The sequence below is a fragment of the Phascolarctos cinereus genome, unplaced genomic scaffold (genome assembly GCF_003287225.1).
Source record: "Phascolarctos cinereus isolate Bilbo 61053 unplaced genomic scaffold, phaCin_HiC Scaffold_726;HRSCAF=1367, whole genome shotgun sequence".
In the NCBI taxonomy this organism is placed as follows: Eukaryota; Metazoa; Chordata; class Mammalia; order Diprotodontia; family Phascolarctidae; genus Phascolarctos; species Phascolarctos cinereus.
In genome coordinates, this window is record NW_027556098.1 from 418,879,560 (window position 1) to 418,904,271 (window position 24,712).

The 24,712-nt window shown below is 38.6% G+C and overlaps 2 protein-coding genes across 5 annotated transcripts in view; one reads left to right on the forward strand and one right to left on the reverse strand.

Moving 5' to 3' along the window:
* Positions 1–13,112, forward strand: part of LOC110219847 (uncharacterized) — a 55,662-nt gene extending 42,550 nt beyond the window's left edge. For all 3 annotated transcript variants that reach the window (XM_021003555.2, XM_021003558.2, XM_021003553.2), the window contains exons 5-7: positions 414–10,197; positions 10,545–10,697; positions 11,943–13,112. In XM_021003555.2, the coding sequence (XP_020859214.1) occupies positions 414–1,969 (1,556 nt within the window). In that variant the 3' untranslated portion in view covers positions 1,970–10,197; positions 10,545–10,697; positions 11,943–13,112. The remainder of the gene's footprint in view (positions 1–413; positions 10,198–10,544; positions 10,698–11,942) is intronic.
* Positions 13,113–14,519: 1,407 nt separating this feature from the next.
* The window catches only part of LOC110219922 (uncharacterized), a 29,893-nt gene continuing 19,700 nt past the window's right edge, over positions 14,520–24,712 (reverse strand). For both annotated transcript variants that reach the window (XM_021003669.2, XM_021003670.2), the window contains exon 5: positions 14,520–24,533. In XM_021003669.2, the coding sequence (XP_020859328.1) occupies positions 22,021–24,533 (2,513 nt within the window). In that variant the 3' untranslated portion in view covers positions 14,520–22,020. The remainder of the gene's footprint in view (positions 24,534–24,712) is intronic.

Below are 24,712 nucleotides of genomic sequence, written 5' to 3' on the forward strand. Positions count from 1 at the left end.
TTAGGTTTAGGAAGGGCTGGCTCCACATATGTTGTCTGCACCTTGAACGCCTTTGACTTCTCCCTGCTGAAGGTTGAGAAGAGCTCGTGTCCCAGCATGGCCCTTGGGCACACTGGTCATCTCTTTGACTATTCTCTGCCTCAGTTTGCTCACCTACAAAACATCATAATAGTCTCCACCTTGCTTATATTGCAGGGGAGCTGGAAGGACTCGGGGTTATCATGTATTTGACTGTCCTTTGTAAAGCAGATCCCTCTTTGAAAGTGTGGTTGTGAGATTTTGTTAGCATTGATTCTTCCTTTCAAGGATGAAGATTATTCTCCTCTTTGAGGAAATAGGTGAGACTAAATGTAAAGTCATTTCATTTCCCTAGTAGCAGGAAGAAGATACATTTATGTTTTCCCTTCCCTCAGATTGGGAGCTGAGGCCTAACATTAGAGGTTCTACTCCAGAGCAGTACGTTTCTCCAGAAGAGTCATCCTGGAAGAATGTCGTCAGCAATAGGCCTTGGAATTTCGAGTTGGGAGAAGCCTGGGCTTGTGATCTAAAGTCAGGCAAGAAGCAAGACAGCCAGGAGAGTCCTTCCAGGAAGACCATAAGCAGAGGAAGAGGCCAGCAATGTCGTAAATCTGGAAGAAGCTCCAATAGGGGGTCAGGCTTTTCTCTCCAGGGGAGCATTTCTATAGGTGACAGTCATGATGGACATGGTACAGATAGCCGGATCTTCCCACCATATTCAAACCTAACTCAGTATACTAAAGGGACATCCAGGAAAGAACATGCCAGGTATGATGAACGTGGGGAACACTTTAATTATCAGCCAGATCATACTCAGGATTATGGCAAACATACAGGAATGAAATCATATGAATATAATCAATGTGAGATAGCCTTCAGCTGGGGCACAGCCCTTACTGGACGCCCCCAACTTCATACTGGAGACAACTCTTATGAAGATAGCCGATATGGGAAGACCTTCAGCCAGAATGCAAAGCTTATTTATCATCAGAAAATTTATAATGAAGATAAATATTATGTAAGTAATGAATATGGGAAAGCTTCCCTAGATCACTTATCACTTCCCACCCATCAGAAAATTCGTATCAGAGAGAAACCTTATGAATGTAATGAATGTGGGAAGGCCTTTAGCCAGAGCTCAGAACTTATTAGACATCAAAAAATTCATACTGGAGAGAAACCTTATGAATGTGGTGAGTGTGGGAAAGCCTTCGTCTGGAACTCAGAACTCATTAGACATCAAATAATTCACACTGGAGAGAAGCCTTATATATGTAACGAATGTGGGAAGGCTTTCACCCAGAGTTCATCTCTTACTTTACATCAGAGGATTCATACTGGAGAGAAGCCTTATAAATGTGACGAATGTGGGAAGGCTTTCACCCGTAGTTCCTCTCTTACTGTACATCACAGTACTCATACTAGAGAGAAACCTTATGAGTGTAATCAGTGTGGGAAGACTTTTAGCTGGAACTCAGAACTTCTTAGACACCAAATAATTCATACTGGAGAGAAGCCTTATAAATGTGACGAATGTGGGAAAGCCTTCACCCAGAACTCATCCCTTGTTTTACATAAACGAATTCATAGCAGAGAAAAACCTCACGAATGTAATGAATGTGGTAAAGCCTTCATCCAGCACACGGCCCTGATTTGTCATCGGAGAATCCACACTGGAGAGAAGCCTTATAAATGTAATGAGTGTTGGAAGGCTTTCAGTCAGAGTGGACACCTTACTGTACATAAGAGAATTCACAGTAGGGAAAAGTCCCGTGAGTGGAATGGATGTGGTAAAGCCTTTGTCCAACACTCCCCTCTTATTTACCATCAGAGAATTCACGCTGGTGAGAAAGCTTATGAATGCAATGAATTTGGAAAGGTCTTCAGTCAGGACACAGAAATTATTAACCATCAGAAAATCCATCCTGGAGAGACATTTTTATACATGTAATGAATATGAAAAGGCCTTCATCTGGAGCTGATTTCTCAGAGTTCTTCTGATAATTCAAGCTAGATAAGAACTTTATAAATGTAATTAGCATGGACAGGCCTTTAGATGGAGCTGAGACCTTATCAGATATCTGTCTGATCAGAATGGAATGAAGCCTTGTAAATGTTGTAAGGAATGTGGGAGGGCCTTCCAGAGTTCATCCCATACTGTACATCAGAGAATTCATACTAGAGAGAAACCTTATGGATGGAATTAATGTGGGCTCAGGATTTGTTAGACATAAGAAAATTCCTTCTGGAAAAGAAGCCTTATAAATAATATTTGCTAACATTTATGTAGCGCTTTAGGGATGGCAAAGTGCTATACAAATATCATATCATTTGATCCTCATCACAAACCTGAGATGTCGGTGCTATTATCATCCCCATTTTTCAGATGAGGAAGGTGAGACTAAGAGAAATTAGTGATTTCCCCAGGGCACACAGCTAGGAAGTGTCTGAGGCCGATCTGTCTGACACCAGGTCCAGTGCTCCATCTGTGGAATGGATGAAATGGAATTAAAATTCCACAGACATTAAGTGTCCTGTTTATGTGAGCCATTGTGCTAATCACTGGGTATAGAAAGACAAAAATTAAGCAATCCCTGCTCTCAAAGATTCTACTTTCTTCAGGTAACATGTGGAATTTTTAGCTGAGGGAAACCCTATAAATGTGACAAATATGGCAAAAGATGCTTTCATCTTCTTGTCCCTGGAGAAATCCTACATGAGTGAAAGCTCATGCATTTGGAAAGGCATTAGGCTGGCGCACACTTCTCACTATCAGAAAAGTGAAACCGCTCTGAGTCCTTTTCATGGTCAGATGACTGTGAGAGGCCGTGGAGTGAAAAACCACTGATCAAGCATTGCCAGTGGTTACAGGAAGGCCCAAAGAGTAGGGAGGAAGATGGATGTGAAGGGAAGAGTTGCTGTTCGTGATCACATAGCGATACCTAATACTGTAACTGAGAAGGTGACGTTATAATACCAAAAGTCATTTCATAGCCTCTCAATCAGGCAACAGACGTTGCATCCAGTTATCAAGTTTCTCGGTATTAACAGATTTAACGCTTGATATTGACTTCTACATGTGACATTCCAGATGGTCTGTAATGGTCAAATGGTCCTCTAGACCTATATCCAGGTCCTCATTTTCTTCTTGAGCAGCTGCACCTGTGGCATGCATGTCATCTGGCGCTGTCATCTACGGTCAGCCTCTGTAGTCCTGGATCATCTCCACATTGCCCTCCATTTCCATCATGGGAGGGAAGGCCTCTCCTTCATTGTTCACGTGTTCCATTTTCCCAGAATTCAAAGAGTCATATAAGCATATGAGAGTAGAAACCCTGTTTCAACATGAGCTAGCTCTAGAAGGTAGCACACAAGCAGATCCTATAAACAGCCAGGTCTCTGATGTCATTGGTGTAGAGATGGGGTCACAAGGAGTTGGACACAACTGAATGAGTGAATAACAACAAAGGGATTTCCCCATGAGTAGCTTCTTCTTGCAGTACAGATCTGAGCCTTCTGTCCAACTCAGAGTCTCAGAGTTGCCTGGGCACCTGAGAGTTCAGTGACTTAGGGAGGGTCACATGGCCACTGTATGTCAGAGGTAAAACTTGAACCCGGGTCCTCCTGACTTTGAGGCCAGCTGTCTGTCCACTAGCCCAGGAACCATTCACCTTTTTTGTGTCATGGATCCCAGAGATATGCTGGTGAGTGTTTACCAACCAGTTTTCCAAAAAAAGAAAATTTATGTGGAAGACAGATCTCAGTTTAATGTGCATCATTAACATTTTCTCCGTTTTATTAAATCTTGACAATCGGCAAAACAAACCAATTCTTGATTTGTAGTGATTCCTGAGGTATAAATGCTCACACTGAATTTTTTTTCTTTTTCCATTTAATTTTTATTTTCTCAATTACATGTAAACAAAAAAATTTAAGTTTTTTTTTTAAATTTTGAGTTCCAAATTCTCTCCATCCATCCCCTCCCCCCCATTGAGAAGGCAAGCAATTTGATACAGATTATACATGTGCAGTCATGCAAAATATATTTCCATGTTAGCCATGTTGCAAAACACCAAAAAAAAAGCCAAGAATAATAAAGTTGTTTTTTTTTTAAAGTATGCTTCAATTTGCATTCAGACTCCTATTCAGTTCTTTCTCTGAAAGTGGACAGCGTTTTTCATCATAAGTCCTTCAGAATAGTTTGGGACCGTTGTATTGCTGAGAATAGCTAAGTCGTTCACAGTTGATCATCATACAATATTACTGTTATTGTGTATAGTGTTCTGCTCACTTCACTTTGCATCAGCTCATGTAAGTCTTCCTGGGTTTTCTGATGGTGTCTTGCTCATCATTTCTTATAGCACAATAGTATTCTATCACAGCCATTCCGCAGTTGATGGACATAGATTCTATCCCCAATTCTTTGCTGCCACAAAAAGAGCTGCTATAATATTTTTATACATGTGGGTCCTTCCCTTTTTATCTGATCTCTTTGGGATGTAGACCTAGTAGTGGTATTGCTGGGTCAAAGGGTATACACAGTTTTATGGCCCTTTGGCCATAGTTCCAAATTGTTCTCTGGAATGGTTGGATCAGTTCACAACTTTGCCAATAGTGCATTAGTGTTCCAAGTTTTCCACATTCTCTCCAACATTTGTCATTTCCCTTTTCTGTCATATTAGCCAATATCTGATAAGTGTGAGGTGGCACCTCAGAGTTGTTCTTTTAGTTTGTATTTCTCTAAGCAATAGTCACTGAAAATTTACCAGTCAGCTCTAGAGGTGATTTGAGGTAGCTCCATCACATTTTTTTCATGGATACCTCTGACAATCTGGTAAAACCTCTAGACTTCTCTTCAGAATAATATTTTTAAATGAAGAAAATAAAATTCACAGGATTACCAAGGAAACTGATTAAATGCAGTTGGCAAAATATTTAAAAAACAAGTATATGGACCCCAGGTTAAGGACCATGTCATACTTCATTGTTGCCTCTTGAGCTACCACCTTATATCTCAAAGGTGTAAGACACCACCACTAATTTCCATTATAGACACCTATAATTTTTTTTAAAAAAAATAGCTTAAAATGGGGGCAGTGAGGTGGCGCAGTGGATAGAGCACCGGCCCTGGATTCAGGATGACCTGAGTTCAAATCCAGCCTCAGACACATAACACTTACTGGCTGTGTGACCCTAGGCAAGTCACTTAACCCCATTGCCTAAAACAACAAAAACAAAAAAAAAACAAAAATAGCTTAAAATGGTACAAGTTCAACACTGTTAAGACCCCAGAGAGCAGGGTCATCCAGGTTGCCTAAGGAGGGGTGAACCAGCCTAGGCCAAAAATAGTAGGCCAAAGCTCCCAGTTGATCAGTCATGGGCTCAGGCCCATGTTAACCCTTAGGCAGGGTGAGATATTGAATCAGAGAGGGAAAGAAAGAAAAAGGAAAGAAGGAAAAGTAGAATTGAAAAAATATATTACAGAGATATAAGAAGGCTTAAATAATTGGAATCATTGTTAATATTTAGGCTGTGTCAATATAATAAAAATGGCAGTACTGCCCAAAATAACCTACTACTAGTTGAAAGCTATATGAGTCAAACCAACAGGGTCATTTCCTACAGAACTAATAAAATTCATTTAGAAGAACTTAACAATCGAGAATGTCAGAGGAAATAATGGAGGAAAAAAACACTAATAATGATGGATCTCAAAATTATAAAACAATAATCATCAAAGGTTTTGGTGCTGGTTAAAAATAAAAAAGTAGGCCAGTGGAACAGGCTAGGTAAATAAGATGTAGAAATAAACAGTAACATAGTATTCAGTAAACCCAAGAATATAATGTACTAAGAAAAGAATTCCCTATTTGGGGGAAAAAACCTGGGAAAACTCATAAACAGTTTGGGGTAAAATAGCTTTAGACCAGCATCTAAACCAGCATATGTATCACAATAACCTTTGGATATGTAAGCAATCAATATAAAAAGATACACGATTTTAAAATTGGATGAGAATGGAAGAAAGTACCTGACAGTCATGGTCTGAGGGGGAACTATTAGCCAGACAAGAAATCTAAGTGATTACAAAGGGTGAAATAGACCATTTAAATTACATAAACTCAAGGTTTTGCACAAAGAAAATCAATGTAGGTAGAATAAGGATAATAGCTAGTAATTAGGGGGAAAATTCTTGCATCAAAAATGTCTGATAAAAACCTCTTATCCAAGATAGCAAATTGATGCAAGTTTATAAGACTAAATAAAAGTCACTTTTTGATTGATAAGCGACTGAAGGATGTGAACAATTTTCAAAAGTAGAAATGCAAACTAATTGAGGAATGGTTGAACAAATTCTGGTATGTGGTAATAATGGAATGTCATTGCACTTCAAGAACTCGTGAATAATTCAGAGAGACTTGGGAAGACTTGACAAGTGAACGGACAGTGGTCATAAACTAGGATTGTGGCCCTATGAGTGAACTGAAGGACATAGTTGTGAAAGATGTGAAGGTAGAATTTGGCAACTGATTAGATATGTGGGATGAGAGAGAATGAGGAGCTAAGGAAAGTGCCAAGGTTGTTAATGAGTGACTGGATAAATGTCTTCCACGGAAATAGGGACATTCAGAAGAGGGGTGGGTCTGAGTGCAAAGATCCTAAGTTCTGTTTCGGACTTGTTCAATTTGAGATGCCTGCAGGACCTCCAGCATGAAATGTTAAGTAAGTATTTGGGAATGTGAAACTAAAATTCAGGAGAAAGACTGAGGCTAAATATGTATATTTGGAGTCTATTGTATGGAGATGATAAATAGACCCAAGGGAACTGCTCCAGTTGCCATGTGAGAGCATAGAAAGAGAAGAGAAGGCCCCAGAAAGAGCCTTCAGGAGTGACCACGATTATGAAATGTTGTATGGATGATGAACTAGGAGACAGAGAAAGAAAGGTCAGAGAGGAGGGGTGAGAACCCAAAGAAAGCAATGTGCAGAGAAGAGAGAGTGCCCAGGACAGGGAGTTGACAATAGCAAATGCAGCAAAGAGGTGAAGAAGGATGAGGGTTGAGAAAAGACCATTGGCTTTGGCAATTGGGAGAGCTTTTATATTTCCACTGAGTGATGAAGCTGGAGGGCAGAATGCAGTGTTGATAAGTGAGGAACGGAAGAGGAAGTGGAGGCAACCATAGTAGACTGCTTTTTCTAGGGGTTTGGCTGGGAAGGGAGGAGAGATAGAGAGTGATGATTTGAAAATGCAATACAATTTAGTGAGGGGTTTTTTAAGGATGAGGGAGACTCGGGCCTGTTTTTAGGCCAGAGCAACCACTAAATAGGAAGACATTGAAGATAGAGGGGTTAGCAGAGCAAGGGCAAATCACTGAAGAGGAGGGAAGGTAGGAGCAAGGGCAAATGTAGAAGAGTGAGGAGAAATGCCACCTCTTTATCAGAGTTTGGAGTCAAGGAAGAGAGAATGAAAGATAATTTCAAAGTAGTTTGAGATGTAGAAAAGGGGAGAAAAGAACACTTAACAGTTAGCCTTTATTTTCTCAGTAAAGTATGAAGAGAAGTCCTCAGTTGAGGAGAGGAAAGTGCTATTAGAGGCTTGATGACTGAAGGGAGGCTTTGTAACAGCATCTGTGGGGAGAATGATGGAGAATGATTAGGTTATGCCTAATAGCAATGAGAATCCTATTGAGATTAGATGCATTTATTGTGGTCCCATTTGATTCAGTCAATGACTTCATCCAGCAGCATGGAAGTAGGAATGGAGGAGGTAAATATCTGGAACAATCCAGAGTTTGAGTACGAAAAGACATGAGCAGTGAAAGGGCAAGGAAGTCAAGAACAGGTCCGTGTATCCATCAATCAAGAAGCACATACTAAGCACCTGCTACGTGCTGGACTCTATGTTAGCACTGAGGATAAAGATGCAGAGAATTAACAACCCCTGTGTCAAGGAGCTTACATTCTAATGGGAAAGACCGCCTATGCATAAACAAGCATATACACAATAAATATAAAAAATAAATACAAAATATTTAAGTATAAGGTAAGTGGGGAGGAAGGCCCTAGCAGGTGTAGGGGGAGGGATCAGAGAAGGAAAACCAAGAGATGTCAGTGTCACACAACCTAGAAAGGAGAGGATCCAGGAGAAGATGATAAACAGTCATCAACAAGAATTTATTAAGGTCTCGCTGTGTGCCGGGCACTATGCTGGGTGCTGCTGATATGACGGATGAAACGATCACCATGCACAAGCTGACATATAAGTGGGGAGACAAGTACATATAAAATATACATCTATGTTAAAGCATATGTATGAAGTTAGTACTGTAAATAAGCATATAAGTAAATGTTTACATACACAGCATAGTTAAATGTAATTTTAAAGAGAGCACACTAGTGGTTGGGAATCAGGAAAAGTTTCCTGTAGAAAATATTGCCTGAGCTGCATCTTAAAGGAAGAGAGGGATGCTGTGAGGTAGAGGTAAGAGGGACTGCATTCCAGGCGTGAGGGATGACCAATGCAAAGTCATGGAGATAGGAGACGGCGTGTCATGAGGGAAGGAAAGAAAGAAGGTTACTGTGGCTGGATTGCAGGAGGTGAGAGGGGAAGTAGTGTACAGTCAGACTAGAAGGATAGGCTGGGGCCATGATAACTTGAAGGGATGGGAGGAGCTGGGTGTTTGTTTTAAGCATGGGGAGAGTTGGGCATGTTTGAAGGCAGTAGAGAATCACAGAAAGAAAAAGGTTGGGGATTCAAGAAAAATAAGGTTGAGATTGCAGTCTGCTAGAGAAGAAGGGGGGGGGTATGGGATCAAGTGCATATGTAGAGTGATTGGCTTTAGCAAGGACAGGGGCCACCTCATTGTCGGAAAGTGAAGACAATGAGGGAAAAGTGAGAGACGAAATTAAGAAAATAAGAGAGGAAGGAGTTCACACAGAATGGCCTCGATTTTGTCACCAAAGAAAAAGATGAGTCCCTCGGCTGAGAGAGGGAGGAGGGGAAGGTGAGAAAGACTTGGAAAGGGAAGACAATGGGGGGCAGCTAGGTGGTGCAGTGGCTAGGGCACCGGCCCTGAAATCAGGAGGACCTGAGTTCAAATCTGGCCTCAGATGAAACACTTGACACTAGCTGTGTAGCTTGGGCAAGTCACTTAACCCTAATTGCCTAAAAAAAGAAAAAAGAAAAGAAAGAAAAGGGAAGATAATGTTTGAAATAATTTTCCTGGGGAGTAGAATAGAGAATCAATTAGGGAGGAATAAAAAGGCTGCCTTGTGGTGGTAAGGGCCTAGTTTATGTGGGACAGCATGTTTTGTTGACTATATATGTTTGTAACAGGGGTTTTGTTTTTCTTGCTTTCCCAGCGGGAGAGAGAGAATGGCAGATTTTTGAAAATAAAATAAAAACCTAGTGCACAAGCTTTTAAATTAATGGGAAAGATACTAAAATTAGAAGGCAAGACATCTAAGACATCTAAAAGATGATAAACATCCTTAAACAAATCTTGTAACACAAAGGAAATTGAACCAACATCTGATGAACCACAGAACCCTATGTATTCCCAGGAAATCATAGAACTGCAGTCTAATGCTCCAGAATGGCTCAAAAGAGAAATTAGAACTTTGACTCAGACCATTTGCTCCTTGAAAGCAGGTAGTCTTTTGCCTTTCTTTTTCCTTCCAGTGCTTAGCACAGTGCCTGGAAACATAACAGGTGCTTAAGGAATTGTAGTTGACTAACTGGCCTGCACCGCAAAAATATTTAGCAGAATACAGAGAACTTGAATCCACGGTCTCAAGTCTCTCTGAACAAGAGAAATAGAGACAAATCAATCAAACAGAGAACAGGTTGGGTACTTAAATATACTAAAATGAAAAACAATCTGGAAAAGAGAATTACAGGATCGCTGTGCAAGCAAAATAAATCGATCTCAAAGACAGGGTGCACTGAGACAACTTAAGCATCATAGGCATCCCCAGAAGAATATGACTAGTGAAAAACCAAAACAAAATCCTGAACAACATAATGCAAAAAATAACTCAAGAAGACTGCTCAGAGATGCCGAATACAGAAAACAGGGTAACAATCAAAAGAATCCACAGGCAGCCTCCAGAAAAAAAAAAATCCTGTACTTCAAACTCCAAGACATACAGTGGTTAAATTTATTTTTTGCCTGGCAGGTAGGTGGATTTTTTTTTCTTTTTAAAAAATTTTGCCAGTTTCAAATTCTCTCCTTCCCTCCACCCCTTCCCTATTTATTGAGAAAGCAAGAAATGTGGTACCAATTATAGGTATGAAGTCATACAAAACATTTCCACAGCCATGTTGCAAGAAAAAGAAAGCACAAAAAAATATATGCTTCAGTTTGCACTCAGAGTTCATCAGTTCTCTCTGGAGGTGGATAGCATTTTTTTTTTATCATGAGTCTTTTGGGATTATCATGAATCATTATATTGATGAGACTAGCTAAGTCTTTCACAGTTGATTATTGTTATAACCAATGTTACTCTGTAAAATGTTCTCCTAGTTTTGTACCCAAGAAGATAATTTTCTCTGAGAGAATTGTGCTTCCATGGAAGATAAACTGCCTCAGGAGAAGGAAAATCAGAACTTTCTGATGGCAGTTGCTGACCAGAAGGGTTGGAGGACGTGGAAAAGAGGAAATTGCAAGGCAAATTGGGTAAGAAAATTATTGTGATGAAGGCAAGAGGTAAAACAATTTGGAACAAGGAGATTTCTGCCATGGGATAATGCTTCTATCCTCATCACTTCCTCTGGTAATTGGTACTTCTAAGAATGAGGTATAACAGAATAAAGGGGTGAAAGGACAAGATTTACAAAATAATAATGTGGAGATGGCTTAGAAGAAATGATTCGCCCTGAATAATTCAGAAGTTTATACTACATGACAGATAGAAAGATAGGTAAAGACATTTATTAAATGTTTACTATGTGTGAAGCATTATGCTGTGTCAGGAATATAGGACAGGCAAAAAGAAATACAGATAGCTGCTCATAAGGAGTTTAAGCACATAATAGAGACCTGAAAAATAGAGGAGGGGGAAGAAGAATAGGGAAAGTATTCTGAGGTGTTGTGAGTTGGTCAGGGTTTGAAGAGAGCATGATGGCTGGCATGAGTGCTTTCTCAAATGGAGATTAGGAGAAAAACTTACTAATCAGAGAAGGAAGCCATAGAGATGGAGGCATTGCTAGCATGAGAAGAAGCCTGCTGGGGTAGTGGTGGAGAGGTGGTCATGGACATCATGGATCATTTGGAGTATGAGGTAACCAAAGAGACCGAAGAAAAAATAAATAAATATAAAGTTAATGAATCAAAGAATAAAAGTTTAGAATAGATAGGAAAGAAAATAAATGAAGAGAACATGGCAAAGAATTTTTTTAAAAGAAGTACAAAAAAGAAAACAGACAAAATAATTGGAGGTGAGGAGGGGGAGATTTTGAACTAACCAATTATAAGAAGGAGGAAAAAAAACAGAAAGAATTATGATGACTAAATAACAAGAATAAAGGGGAAAAAAAGAACAAATTTAGTAAAACTCTAGAGCTGGGAAAGTTGACAACCAGAAGGGGGTGGTGTAAATGTGAATAGATTAAACAATCAAATAAGAGAAAAGAAAAGAAAATCCTGTAATCTGTTGCTTACAAGCAACACATCTAAAAAGCAAATACATAAACAGAATAAAAATGAGAAGCTGGAGCATAATTTACTTTGTGTGAGGTGAGGGTCCACTGAATGGAGAATAGTTTTGGTATATGAATGTAATGGAAGATTTTTATGTCTTAAGTAATGCAAATATGAATAATTCAGAAAAACATGAAAAGACTTCTATGAACTAATATAAAGAAAGCTAAACCAATTACATTTATACAATGGTAAAAATAACAATTTTTTTTTAAAATTCAGATCCATGTGGATTCCAGTTGACAGTCTCCTCTTAGGCATGTGCCTGTCTATGGATATGACACATTTTGTTTTTTAAATATATCTTTCTAATTATTAAGCATTTTCCCTCTCTCCCACCTCTTATAACTCCCAGAAAAAAAGAAAGCTACATCCTTGTAATGAATATGTATAATCAAGCAAAACAAATCAATTATATATATATATATATATATATATATGTATACACACATGTATAACTCTGTACCTTGAGTCTATTCTCTCCCTTGGAGGACCTGGGTAAGATGCTTTGTCATCAGTCCTCTAGATATGCATATAAACTGTCTCATATTCATAGTCATCATCTCTGAATGGAGTAGTTTGGCTCAATTCCTTATGTTTATGTGCATTGTGATAATGTAGGCATCATGGGGGATTATTGGGGAGTGATTATGTATAATTCAAGACACATTAATAAAACATGAGGAAAAAGAGGAATTTTCAGATACCTGTATGTTCTTGGTGCCAGCCTCCTGGGGAGGAGACAATGAGGGCAAAGCAGGAGATTAAAACAAGGGAGAGCAAAGGAAAGAGTGTCAACAGAGAGGGGCCATTTGGATCATGCTTTTGAATCAGCATTTCTAAAGCACAAGTCTACACGTGTCACCCCCTTACTCAATAAAGTCTAGTGGCTCCCTGGCACCTTGACAGTCAAATACAATATCCCCCATTTGGCAAAGTCCTTCATAATCTACACTCCCCCCCCAAAAAAAAAAACATTTTCAGTCTTCTTACATCTTATACCTCACCACATATTATGGAATCCAGTGATACTGGCCTCCTTGTTGTTCCATGAACAAGAGACTCCATCTCCTATCTAGGCATTTTCACTGGCTGTCCTCCATGTCTGGAACACTTCCCTCCTCATCTCCACCTCCCAGCTTCTTTCAAGTCCCAGCTAAAATCCCACCTTCTACATGAAGCCTTTCCCAGTCCCTCTTAATTCTCATCTGATAATTATTTCCTATTTATCCTGTATATTGTTAGTTTGTATGTATTTGTTTGCATGTTGTTTCTCTCCTTAGATTGTGAGCTCCTTGAGAGCAAGGACAGTATTTTGCCTTTCTTTGTATTCTCAGTGATTAGCATAGTTTGTGGAGTATATTTGGTGCTTAATAAATGTATATTGATTAACTGATTGACTCATCCTCCAAGTCAAGTCACTTGTGTAGGTCAAAGGACTTGACTACATTCTTCTTTTCTGAAGATCCACCCAGGGTAATACTATAGCATTATGAAGGACTGTATGTGTCCCTGAAGGAGATAGGACTCAGAAGAGGACCAGGGGTCAACTCTTGAGCAATCCTCATTATTTTTCCTTTGCTGAGTAAGTCTCAGACCTAGAGGTTAATGTTCAGAAGGACTGTACTGTACAGGGGTATGCTGGAGGCAGCTCCAAATCTCTTTTGAGAGCTCATTGCTAAATTTTCAATATGGGCATTAACACTTCAGAAAGTGGCAATTGATACAAATTAGAGCTTGATTTATGATTTTGTTGACTTCTAATCTTTAGGAAATGTGAATAATGCAGATTAAGCTTAAAAGTGTATTGCATGCATTCTTTTCACTCACAGAGCCTAGTTGTTAAACATTTACCAGGACATGCCTGATTGTACAGGTCCTTGGGAGAGGGTGAAGGTATACCAGAGGGTAAAGGGGACAGGATTTCACTATTGATGGCCTCAGGTTGGACTCCTTTGTGTGTCCAGTTTGGTTTTGTTTGTCTGTTTGTTTATTCAAATAAAGCCTGGCCTGTATTATTTAACTGAGCTGGTAAACAATAGGTGATGTATTATTGTCATAGCTCATATTCAAAGCTGTACCATTAGAGAACAGTTAAAATGTCAGTGGAGCAAAAGGCAGTAAAGGTGAGCCATTCCCAACTACTACACAAAGATCTAGAAAATGAGCCAGACCAAGTAGTGATTGGAAACCCAAGAAAAAAATCAGTGTCATTGTTTGCAGCAGGTTGACATAGGAAGACAGGAAGGTCTATGCATACTAGGAACATAGTATAACTGGGAGCAGGCTACGTGGAGCCTTCCAGCACAGTACCTGTTCCCTAACTGTGCACCATGGCAAGAAGCATTCTCAGAACCAGAAGAGAGAGGCCTGACCTTGTACAGGGAGCAGAACGAATGTCAATTGGCATCTATATTGTTCACTCCCACTGCTGGGTCATAGGTCCAGTGGGGACAGAGAAGGAAACATGCACTTAAGGATGACAGTCTGAAAAAGAAGGGATTATGGGTCCAAGTTATGTGCTGAGTGAGGAGCAAATAGAGAAACAAACAGTAGTTACGTGGCTCTGAATGTTATTCTGATCTAGCTGACAGCCTAGTCTGAACACTGCAAGAGAGGTTGGAAAGGACTTGATAACACCCTTTCCTTCCTATTTCCCCCCACTATTTTCCTTGAGAATCATGACTTTTGTTGCTCTAGGTGAATTTCATTATTCACTATGGCTTTATAGAGTAATTCTTTAGTAATTTAGCTGGTATGGCATGGTACTGAATAAGTAAATTAATTTAGGTAATAGTGTTAATTTTAAATATTTTATTTTTTCCAATTTAATGAAAAACAATTTTTAATATATATTTTTTTTAAATTTTGAGTTCCAAATTCTCCCCCTCCCTTCTTCTCCTCCCCCTCATTGAGAAGGAAAGCAATTTGATATAGGTTACACAGGTACAGTCATGCAAAACTTATTTCCATATTAGTCATGCTGTGAAAGAAAACACAGTCAACAAATTTCTGTTTAGGTCTGGTGTTTTCATCAGGAATGCTTGCAAGTCCTCTATTTCATTAAGTGTCAATTTTTTCCTCTGAAGGATTATACTCGGTTTTTCTGGGTAGATTCTTGATTGTAATCCTAGCTCCTTTGCCCTCTGGAATATCATATTCTAAGCCTTCTGATCCTTTCTGTAAAAGCTCTTGTGTTATCCTGACTGTGGCTCCATGATATTTGACTTGTTTCTTTCAGGATGCTTGCAAATTTTTCTAATTTTCTTGGAGGGTCTGGAATTTGGACATAATATTCCTGGGAGTTTTCTCTTTCAGGAGGTGATTTTCCAGGTCAGTTGTTTTGCCAAAGACATATTTTACATTTCTACTTTTCATTCTTTTGTTTTTGTTTTCTTATCTCTTTATGTTTCACAAAATCATTAGCTTCCACTTGTCAAATTCTAATTCTTAAGGAATTATTTCCTTTAGGGAGCTTTGTACCTCCTTTTCTATTTGGCCAATTATACTTTTTAAGGAGTCCTTTTCTTCAGTGAATTTTTGTTTATTTTCAATCATTTGGTATATTCTGCTTTTTAAGGAGTTTTCTTCAATAGATTTTTGTGGCTTTTATAATTTGTCTATTCTGTTTTTTAAGTTGATATTTTCCTCAGCACTTTTTGTGCCTCCTTTACCAATCTGTTTACTCTTTTTTTCATGATTTTTTTGCATTGCTCTCACTTCTTTTCCCAATTTTTCTTTTACCTTTTTTATTTGAATTTTAGAATTTTCTGAGCTCTTCCAGAAATTCTTTTTTCAGGCCTGAGACCAATTCACATTTTTCTTTGAGGCTTTGTGTGTAGCTGTTTTGACACTGTTGTCTTCTGAGTTTGTGTTTTGAATAACCACATTCTTTTCGTTGCTATTGTTGGCTCATTTTCCAGCCTATTTCTTGACTTTTAACTTTATGTCGAAGTTGGCCTCTGCTCCCAGGGTGGAGGAGGCACTGCCTTGAGCTTCAGGTTTTTTGTGCTGCTGTTTTCAGAGCTAGTTCTCTGGGTCTGTAAGTTTTCAGTTCTTCCAAGGTGCTTTGATCTAAGGAGAAGTGTGATCACTGCTCTCCTGGCCTGTACTCTGGTTGGTGAGTGACCACAAAATGCTTTTCCACCCTGGAACTGATTTGGGCCCCTCCTCGCCCTGGGACTGGGACCTAGAACAGTATATGGGCAACACAACAGAATCCTGTGTCCAGTGCCAGCAAAGGGTCCCCTGTAATCTCCTCCTGACCATTTGTCTGACCCCCTGGTCTGTGGGCTGAGAGCTCCATAAGCTTCCAAGATGGATTCAGTTGCCCATGAGGCCTGTTGCTGGCTTGCCAGGTCTGGCCTGCTCCAGAATTTGTTTTGAGGCATTATTTTAACATTGTTTAAAGTGAAATTTGGAAAGCTCAAGGGAATCTATGACTTGACTTTGCCATGTTCTGTTATTTTATATATGCTATATTGGCGTATGCCAACGATGAGCAATAGATTTTTCTCCACTGATTGAGATATGTCTTGATTTTTGCAAGAAACATTTTGTAGATGCATTCACATAGTTCCCCTGTCTTATTAGATGGGTTCTTAACTATTTTATACATTCTCTAGTTTTTCTGAATAGAATCTTTCTATTTCTTCCTGATGGATTTGGTTAGTCATATACTGAATATCTGATGATTTGAGTGGCTTATTTTATATTCTACTATGTTTCAGGAAGGAGAGGTAGGTGGCACAATGCTGGGCCTGGAGTCAGGAAGACTAGTCTTCCTAAGTTCAAATCTGGCCTCAGATACTTAATTGCTATGTAACACTGGGCAAGTCACTTAATACTTTTAGCCTCAGTTTCCTCATCTGTAAAATGACCTGGAGAAAGAAATGGCAAACCACACCAGTATCTTTGCCAAGAAAACCCCAAATGGGGTCACGAAGAGCCAGACGTTACTGAACAACAAACTTTTCAGAAGATATTGTTTCAATTAAATTTTAGTTGACCCTCTAGAATTCTCTGTTGACCATCATATCATCTACAAAGTTATCATTTTGTTTCTTTTTTGCTTAAATTTTTTCCCTTGATTTATTTTTCATATTTAGTTGCTACAGCTAATATATCTAGGAATATATATTTTTTAAAATAGTGGTGATAACAAGCTCTCCTACCTTACCCCTGATGTCACTGGAAAGGTTGCTAGTTAATTTCCATCATATATAATGCTGACTCAATTTTAGATACCATATAGAGGAAATGTCCATTTATTACTATGCAATCTCAAGTTTTTAACAGAAAAATTTATTGACTTTGTTCAAAAGTATTTTCTGTATCTTGTTGTTCATCTTTCATTCTCAAAGAGGACCATCATGAGGGTGATATCTTGACTTGCACGCACAAGAATTGACTTTAAGTAAGGCAGATCTACACAAAGCCATCAGCTTCACTCTCTCCTCCAGAGTCACTCAAGCTGACTGGCAATGACCATGGTGCAGTGGGTGACCTTGGTCTTCCTAAATTAAGTTCTTTCTCGAGATAATGTCCATTCAATGACCAAGGGAAAGGTAAGAATTGAAACAAAAGATGACCCAGTTTACCATTACAAAACCATCAATTTGGAAGGGGAAGATCTTTAGAGTTTCTAGCCAGAACAGAAAACAATTGCTACTTACACTCAGTCTAAGCCATCAAAACTTAAAACAATGAGTCACAAAGGCTTGGGGCTACTATTGACCATTCATTGAGAGCTAGAGTTATTTGGGTTCAAAGGCTAGTAAAGTATCTCCATTTGAAACACAATGGGCTTTTTCAAAGCCTGTTGGTTCAGAGCTATATTTAAAGAAATTATAAATGAAAACTGCATGGGGCAAAAAAGTAAATTGTCTCAGCTTTTTGAAAAAGATAATAATAATATTATAATCATGGAAATTAAAAAAAAATTAAAATCTAGGCCCCAAACCCCCAAATGTCTTATAAACTATAAGTGACCAAAAATTATATTCCTATGGACAGAGCACCCCATGTAAGGAGGAGGACCACATTTGCTGAGGGAAGAAGAACAAGAAGAAGAGGAGGAAGAGGAAGAGGAGGAAGAAGAAGAGGAAAAAGAAGACCAGCATTCACTAACTTCTGCTTGAATTGGCAGATTGGGTCCCCAGAGGAGAGCTGCAACTATGCTCAGATAACATGGTAAAGACAGTTAATACAAAATATTCTTCTAAAACCCGATTCACTCCTTCCCATAAATACACACAGCATCCATGGGAGGAGTGAGCTTAAACTTAGGCCACAATAATACTGAGGCACACATGCAAGAAATATATGGCAAAGGTTTAACTCACAACACCTTGCATGTGAATTGGATTTAAGTGAAGTAGAGCTTCACAAATCATAAGCCTCACTATCTCCTTCAGTCATTCTTTCTTTATCTAGTGAAGTAATTATCTAACTTTGATTATTTTTCTTATTAGTATGATCTGTTATGTTTACAATGTTCCTGTTATTGATCCAACCATGAATTCCGTGTAGAAATCCCACCTCACAATAATGTACAGTCTTTTGAATGTACCGCTGTAGCGTTTGCTAACAGTTTATTTAAAATTATCGTATTCAGCTTCATTATGGGTATTGGTCTACAACAGTCATCCTCTAATACATCTCTCCCTGGTTGAGATAGTAATACCATAGTTGTAACATAGAAGGAATTTGGTAGGATCCCTTCTTTGCTTATTTTTGCAAACAATTTATGTGTAGCACATATAGAGCTCTGAGGCTCGCTCAACATCCCCTAGCAGGTCATATCTTGAGAGCTGGGCTACTATATTTCTCATGTAGTTCCTGGCAAGCATATGCCAAAAACACATGTATTAATGTTTTGTCATCAACAATAACCAGTTGCCATGAGTGACCTTTTACAAAAGCATATTTACTGCGATGACATGTCAAGTCTTAAGGCACAAAAGCCTTTGAAAGTGGGAGTACAGTCCTCTCTAGTCATCCATGGTGAGAATAGGCTCGGTCTTGTAGAGGTTGTTTTCTTCTAGGTGAAGTTTAGCCAAAAGAAGGCTCACTCTCTTGCTTCCATGACACGGTTTTTCAGCTGCCTGACTTACTCCTCCAATGGGCTGGACCAAACAGGGAACTCTTTAGGTCTACTTCTTCACTACAGCCTCAAAAGCTCCCAGCATATTCTGTTATGGACTCTAGGTGTTGCTGGTTCTTCCAATATTCCAAGACGCACAAGGATGTGCAATTTGGTCCATTCTGTCTCTGGTTTTCCTTCCCTTAACATCAGCAAAGAATAACACAAAGAAGCAAAGAATCAGAACCAAGGGTTCATGACTACATATAACCTTCTCTACTTCAAGCAGGCCCCTGCAGTTCTGCTTCCTTCTCACTTGAAAGGTGCCAGGGAAAAGAGTGAGTGTTAGTTACTTTGGACCTTGTATATGTATGTATTCTCATTTCCAATTCCACTGTCAAATAAATGCCTTTATGTCACCATGCAGAAAACCAACAGGCAACAGTCAAGATATCTTCCTATGTTCTGAATGGAGGCATAGGTCCTCCATCGCACATAGTCATACCTCTCCAGAAGCAGTTTCATCAATATCTGTGCATACTCCAAGGGGCCAGCCCTTATGGCCATTCCTGCATTATATAAGTACTACTGTTATTAATTACTCTTGGAATGTTGGATACATTTCACACCATCCAACTTCCTCTGGTAGTTCATTGATGGATGGTTCAAATTATTTTTTGGAGATTTGTTTGCTTAAATTCTCTCTTATGTTGATGTGCATATTATATTTTTGCAGATATTCATCCATTACATTTAAATGTTGGCATAAAGAACCAGCAGAACATTGTACAAAGTAACAGACGTGTTGTGCAATGACCAACGTTGATAGACTTAGCCCTTCTCAGCAATGCAAGCATCTAAGACATCTCCAAAGGTCTCATGATGGAAAATGCAAAGAAAGAACTGTGGAGTTTGAACGCAGATCGAAGCATACTATTTGCTATTTTTTCCTTCTGTTTTGTTTTGTTTTCTCTTTCTTGTGGTTCCTCCTATTGTGGCTCTAATTCTTCCTTACACCATCACTAACATGAAAATATGTTTAATAGGAATGTATATGTATAGCCTGTATCAGATTGCATGCTGTCTTGGGGAGGGAGGCAGAGAGAGGGGGGGAGAAAAATTAAAAATTCAAAAGCTTATGGAAGTGATTGTTGATAAATCAAAATAAATTAAGGAAAAAAAAGAAAAAAGAAATGTTGGCATAAAATTGCAAAAAATATAACAAATCAAAAACTTAAAGAGCTAGCATTTATATAGCTATTTAATATTTATAAAGAGCTTTACACATACTATTGCATTTTATCCTCATTGCAACCCTTGGAGGTGGGTGTTATTATTATCCTCTTTTTACAGATGAGGAAACAGAAGCCAAGCATGCCCAAGTTACTTGTTCAGCATCATACAGTTAGTAAGTGTTTAAGGCTGGATTACCTCCAGGTTCAATAGTCTATCCACTATGTTGTGATGTCTCCTATTTCTTTTTTTAATACTGACAATTTGGTTTTTATTTTCTCTTTTTAAGATCAGACTAATTGTTTGTCTATAATATTGCTTTTCCCTACAAAATCTAGCATCTTATTTTATTTACCAATTTAATAAAGGGTCTTTTTTTTTTCAATTGTTACTCTTCTTAGATTTTGAGAATTTCTAGTTTGGATTTTAATTAGAGTTTTCAAATTGGTTTTTCTTCTATTCATTACTCAATTCCTGATCTGCTGTTTCTCTTAATTAGGGATAAAGGTATTTGAAAATATAAATCTTCCCCTCAGGACTGCTTTGTCTGAATGCCAAAAGTAATGTTATTTTATCTCACTATTGTCATTTTCTTTTTATTAAATTTTTCTATGATTTGTTCTTTGACCCACACATGCTTTGGGATTAAGTTATTGTCTCTAAGTAATTTCATTTCATATACATTTAATTTTAAAATTTATATTGTTAAAATTTGTCCCAGTGTTCCTACATCTCTCCACTCCCAGAGAAGCATCCTATATAACAAATATTTTTAAAGAAAAAAGAAGAGGGAGAAAGAAACAGCAAAACTGATCAGTATGTAAAAAAAATCTGACAATACATGAAATGTTCAACATCAATGGACCTCCCACCTCTGCAAAGGAGTGGGATGAGTTTAGTTTTGAATACATTGAGTTTAACATTTCTGTTGGATATTCAGTTCAAGATGTTTAATAGGTAGTTGGAGATACAAGACTGGAGGTCAAAAGAGAGATTAGGGCAGGATCACTGGATTTGAGAATCATTAGGATAGAGATGATAATTAAATACATGAGAACTGATGAAATCACCAACTGAGGTAATATAGAGGGAACAGAGAAAAGGTCCCAGGACAGAACCCTGACAGACACCTCTAGCTAGTCGGCATGACCAGATGAATGTCCAGCAGAGACTGATAGTCAGCTGGTGAGGAGAACTCAGAGGTAATAGTGTCCTAAAACCTAGAGAGAAGAGATTATTGAGAAGAAGGTGATAGTATCAAAGGCTGCAGAGTGATCAGTAAGGATGAGTTTTGATAAAAAGCCACTGGATTGGGCAATTAAGAGATCATTGATCACTTTGTACAGAATAACTTCTAACTTCACATTCAATAAATTGTAAAAAAAATTTTTTTGAAGGAATTATCTAAGAAAAATTAGTAGGCTATCCATCACTTCTGGGCTAGATCTAGTACTAAATGTAGAAAGCAATTATTATTGTTGTTCAGTTGTTTTCAGTTATGTCCAATTCTTTGTGGCCCTATTTGGGGTTTTCTTGGCAGAGGTAATGTAGTGGTTTGCCATTTCCTTCTTCAGCTCATTTTATGGATGAGGAAACTGAGGCAAACAAAGTTAAGGGATTGTGCAGGATCACATAGCTAGTAAGTGTCTGAGGCCACATTTGAACTCAGGTCTTCCTGACTTCAGGCCTGGCACTCTATCCACTACACCACCTAGCTGCCCTTCAAAGATTGACCATACACCAAAATATTCATAGCAGCAGTTTTTCTGGTAGCAGCAAATTAGAAACAAAGTGGTTGCCAGTCATTTATGGAATGGCTGAAGAAATAAATTATGGTCCATGAATGTTCTGGAATGTTGATGTGTAGTAATACATGATGGATGTAAGAAAGTTTTTTAAATGCATTAAATGCCACAGATTCATGAACAATATTAATTTTCTGATATATGATAAATTCTACCTCCAGCTAAGGGCATTCCCACCTCAAATAGATTTAGAAGGTTTCGCTCCAGTATGAATTCTTTCATGTCCAGTAAGATATGAGTTCAGAGTGAAGGCTTTCCCACCTTCGTTATCTTTGTAGAGCTTCTCTCCAGTATTAATTCTCTTCTGTACAAGGGTGGAGGGCTGTCCAAAAGACTTTTGACGATTATATTTATAAGATTTATCTCTGGTATGAGTCCTCTGATGTACAATAAGGTTTGCACTACGGCTGAATGCCTTCCCACATTCATTGCATTTATAGGGCTTCTCTCCAGTATGAATCCTTTTATGTACAGAAAGTTTGGAGGCATTTATGAAAGCCTTTACACATTGATCACATTTATAAGGTTTCTCTCCAGAATGAATTCTCTGATGTACAATGAGGGATGACTTCTGGCTAAAACACTTTCCACATTCATTGCATTTAAAGGGCTTCTCTCCAGTATGAATCCTCTGATGTGCAATAAGGGATGAAATGTGGCTGAAAGACTTCCCACATTCATTGCATTTAAAGGGCTTCTCTCCAGTATGAATCCTCTGATGTGCAATAAGAGATGAGCTGTGGCTGAAAGCATTTCCACATTCATTACATTTATAGGGCTTCTCTCCAGTATGAATTCTTTGATGGGCAATAAAGGATGAGCTCCGGCTGAAGGCTTTCCCACATTCACTACATTTATAGGGCTTTTCTCCAGTATGAATCCGTTGATGGGCAATAAGGGATGAGCTCTGTCTGAAGGCATTCCCACATTCATTACATTTATAAGGTTTCTCTCCAGAATGAATCTTCTGATGTCCAATAAGAGATGACCTTTCACTGAAGACTTTCCCGCACTCCTTACATCTATAACGCTTCTCTCTAGTATGTGTCCTCTGATGTACAGCAAGGTTGCAGGACTGTCTGAAAGCCTTTGCACATTGATTACATTTGTAAGGTTTCTCTCCAGCATGAATCACCTTGTGTGCAATAAGGGATGAGTTTTCACTGAAGGCCTTCCCACAGTCACTACATTTGTAGGTCTTTTCTCCAGTGTGAATCCCCTGATGTACTTTAAGTTTGGAAGGTTTTCTAAAAGTCTTTCCACATTGATTACATTTATAAGGATTTTCTATATTATGAATCCTTCGGTGTACAGTAAGGGATGAGTTCTGGGAAAAGGCCTTCCCACACTCATTACATTGATACACCTTCTCTTCTGTATGAATCCTCAGATGTACTGCAAGTTTGGAGGACTGTCTGAAAGCTTTTCCACACTGATTACATTCATAAGGTTTCTCTCCAGTGTGAATTCTCTCATGTACAATAAGCTTTGCCCTCCACCTAAAGCCCTTATCACATTCACTACATTTATAGGGCTTTTCTCCAGTGTGAATTCTCTGATGTACTGTAAGCTTGGAGGGCTTTATGAAAGCTTTTGTACATTGATTATATTTGCAAGGTTTTTCTCTGGAATGAATCCTTCGATGAGCAATAAGGGATGAACTATGGCCGAAGGCTTTCCCACATTCATTACATTTATAGGGCTTTTCTCCAGTATGAATCCTTTGATGTGCAATAAGGGATGAGCTCTGACTGAAGGCTTTCCCACATTCATTACATCTGTTAGGTTTTTCTCCAGAATGAATCCTGTGATGTGTCATAAGAGATGAGCTTTGGCTGAATGCCTTCCCACATTCATTACATTTATAGGGCTTCTCTCCAGTATGTATCCTCAGATGTACAACAAGATTGGAGGATTGTCTGAAAGCCTTTCCACAATGACTACATTTATAAAGTTTCTCTCCAGAATTAATCCTCTGATGTGAAATAAGGGATGAGCTCTGAGGTTTTTCTGGTTTGTGAATTTTCTGATGTTTAATAAGATCTGTGCTCTGAAAAAAGGCCTTCCAACATTGATTACATCCATGCAATGTCTCCTTAGTATGAACTCTCTGATGTAAATTAAGAGATGATTGATGGATGAGGTCTGTACCACATTCATCACCTTTATAAGACATTTCACCAGTATGACTCTTATGATGACTGATAAGGTCTGGGACTAAAGCAAAAGCTGTGTCACCATGATTTTCTTGAAAAATTTTGACTCCAGTTTGCTTCGCTTGCTGATGAATAAGCTCATTCTGCTCATTAAAATGGTCTCTATATTCACTGCATTTGGAATATCCAGTCCCTGAAGTAATTTTCTTAAATTGAATTAGGTTTGAATATTGCCTGAAGCTCCTTCCATTTTCATCATATTCATGGTAAATCTTTCCAGTGGGGACTGTCTGTTGGACAGAAAGGGTTAGATCTAACTCTTGACTAAAATGCCTTTCAAATGTATTACATTCCTCATCTTTCTCTTTACTGGAAATCTTCCTGAGGTTAATTTTGAATGGTCTGGAATGACTCTCCCAGTTTCCTTGCTTCTTCTCTAAATTGCTTTCACAATCCCAGATTTCTCTCAAACTGAAATCACAGGAAATACTCAGTTTTGGAGGAGACTCCTTGGTTTGAGTCCTGGTTTCCCCACCTGAAGAAATAAAAAAAAAAAAACAGAAATGTATTTGCTTATTTCCATTGGCAGAAAAAAAAATAGATTTATACCTATATTCTCTGCCCCTCTTTCTTCCCTTTTCTCCCTCTCTCCTCCACCCTATCCCAGATGCTCACTATATCTATCCAGGCCAGATATGTGACCACTAGTGGTAC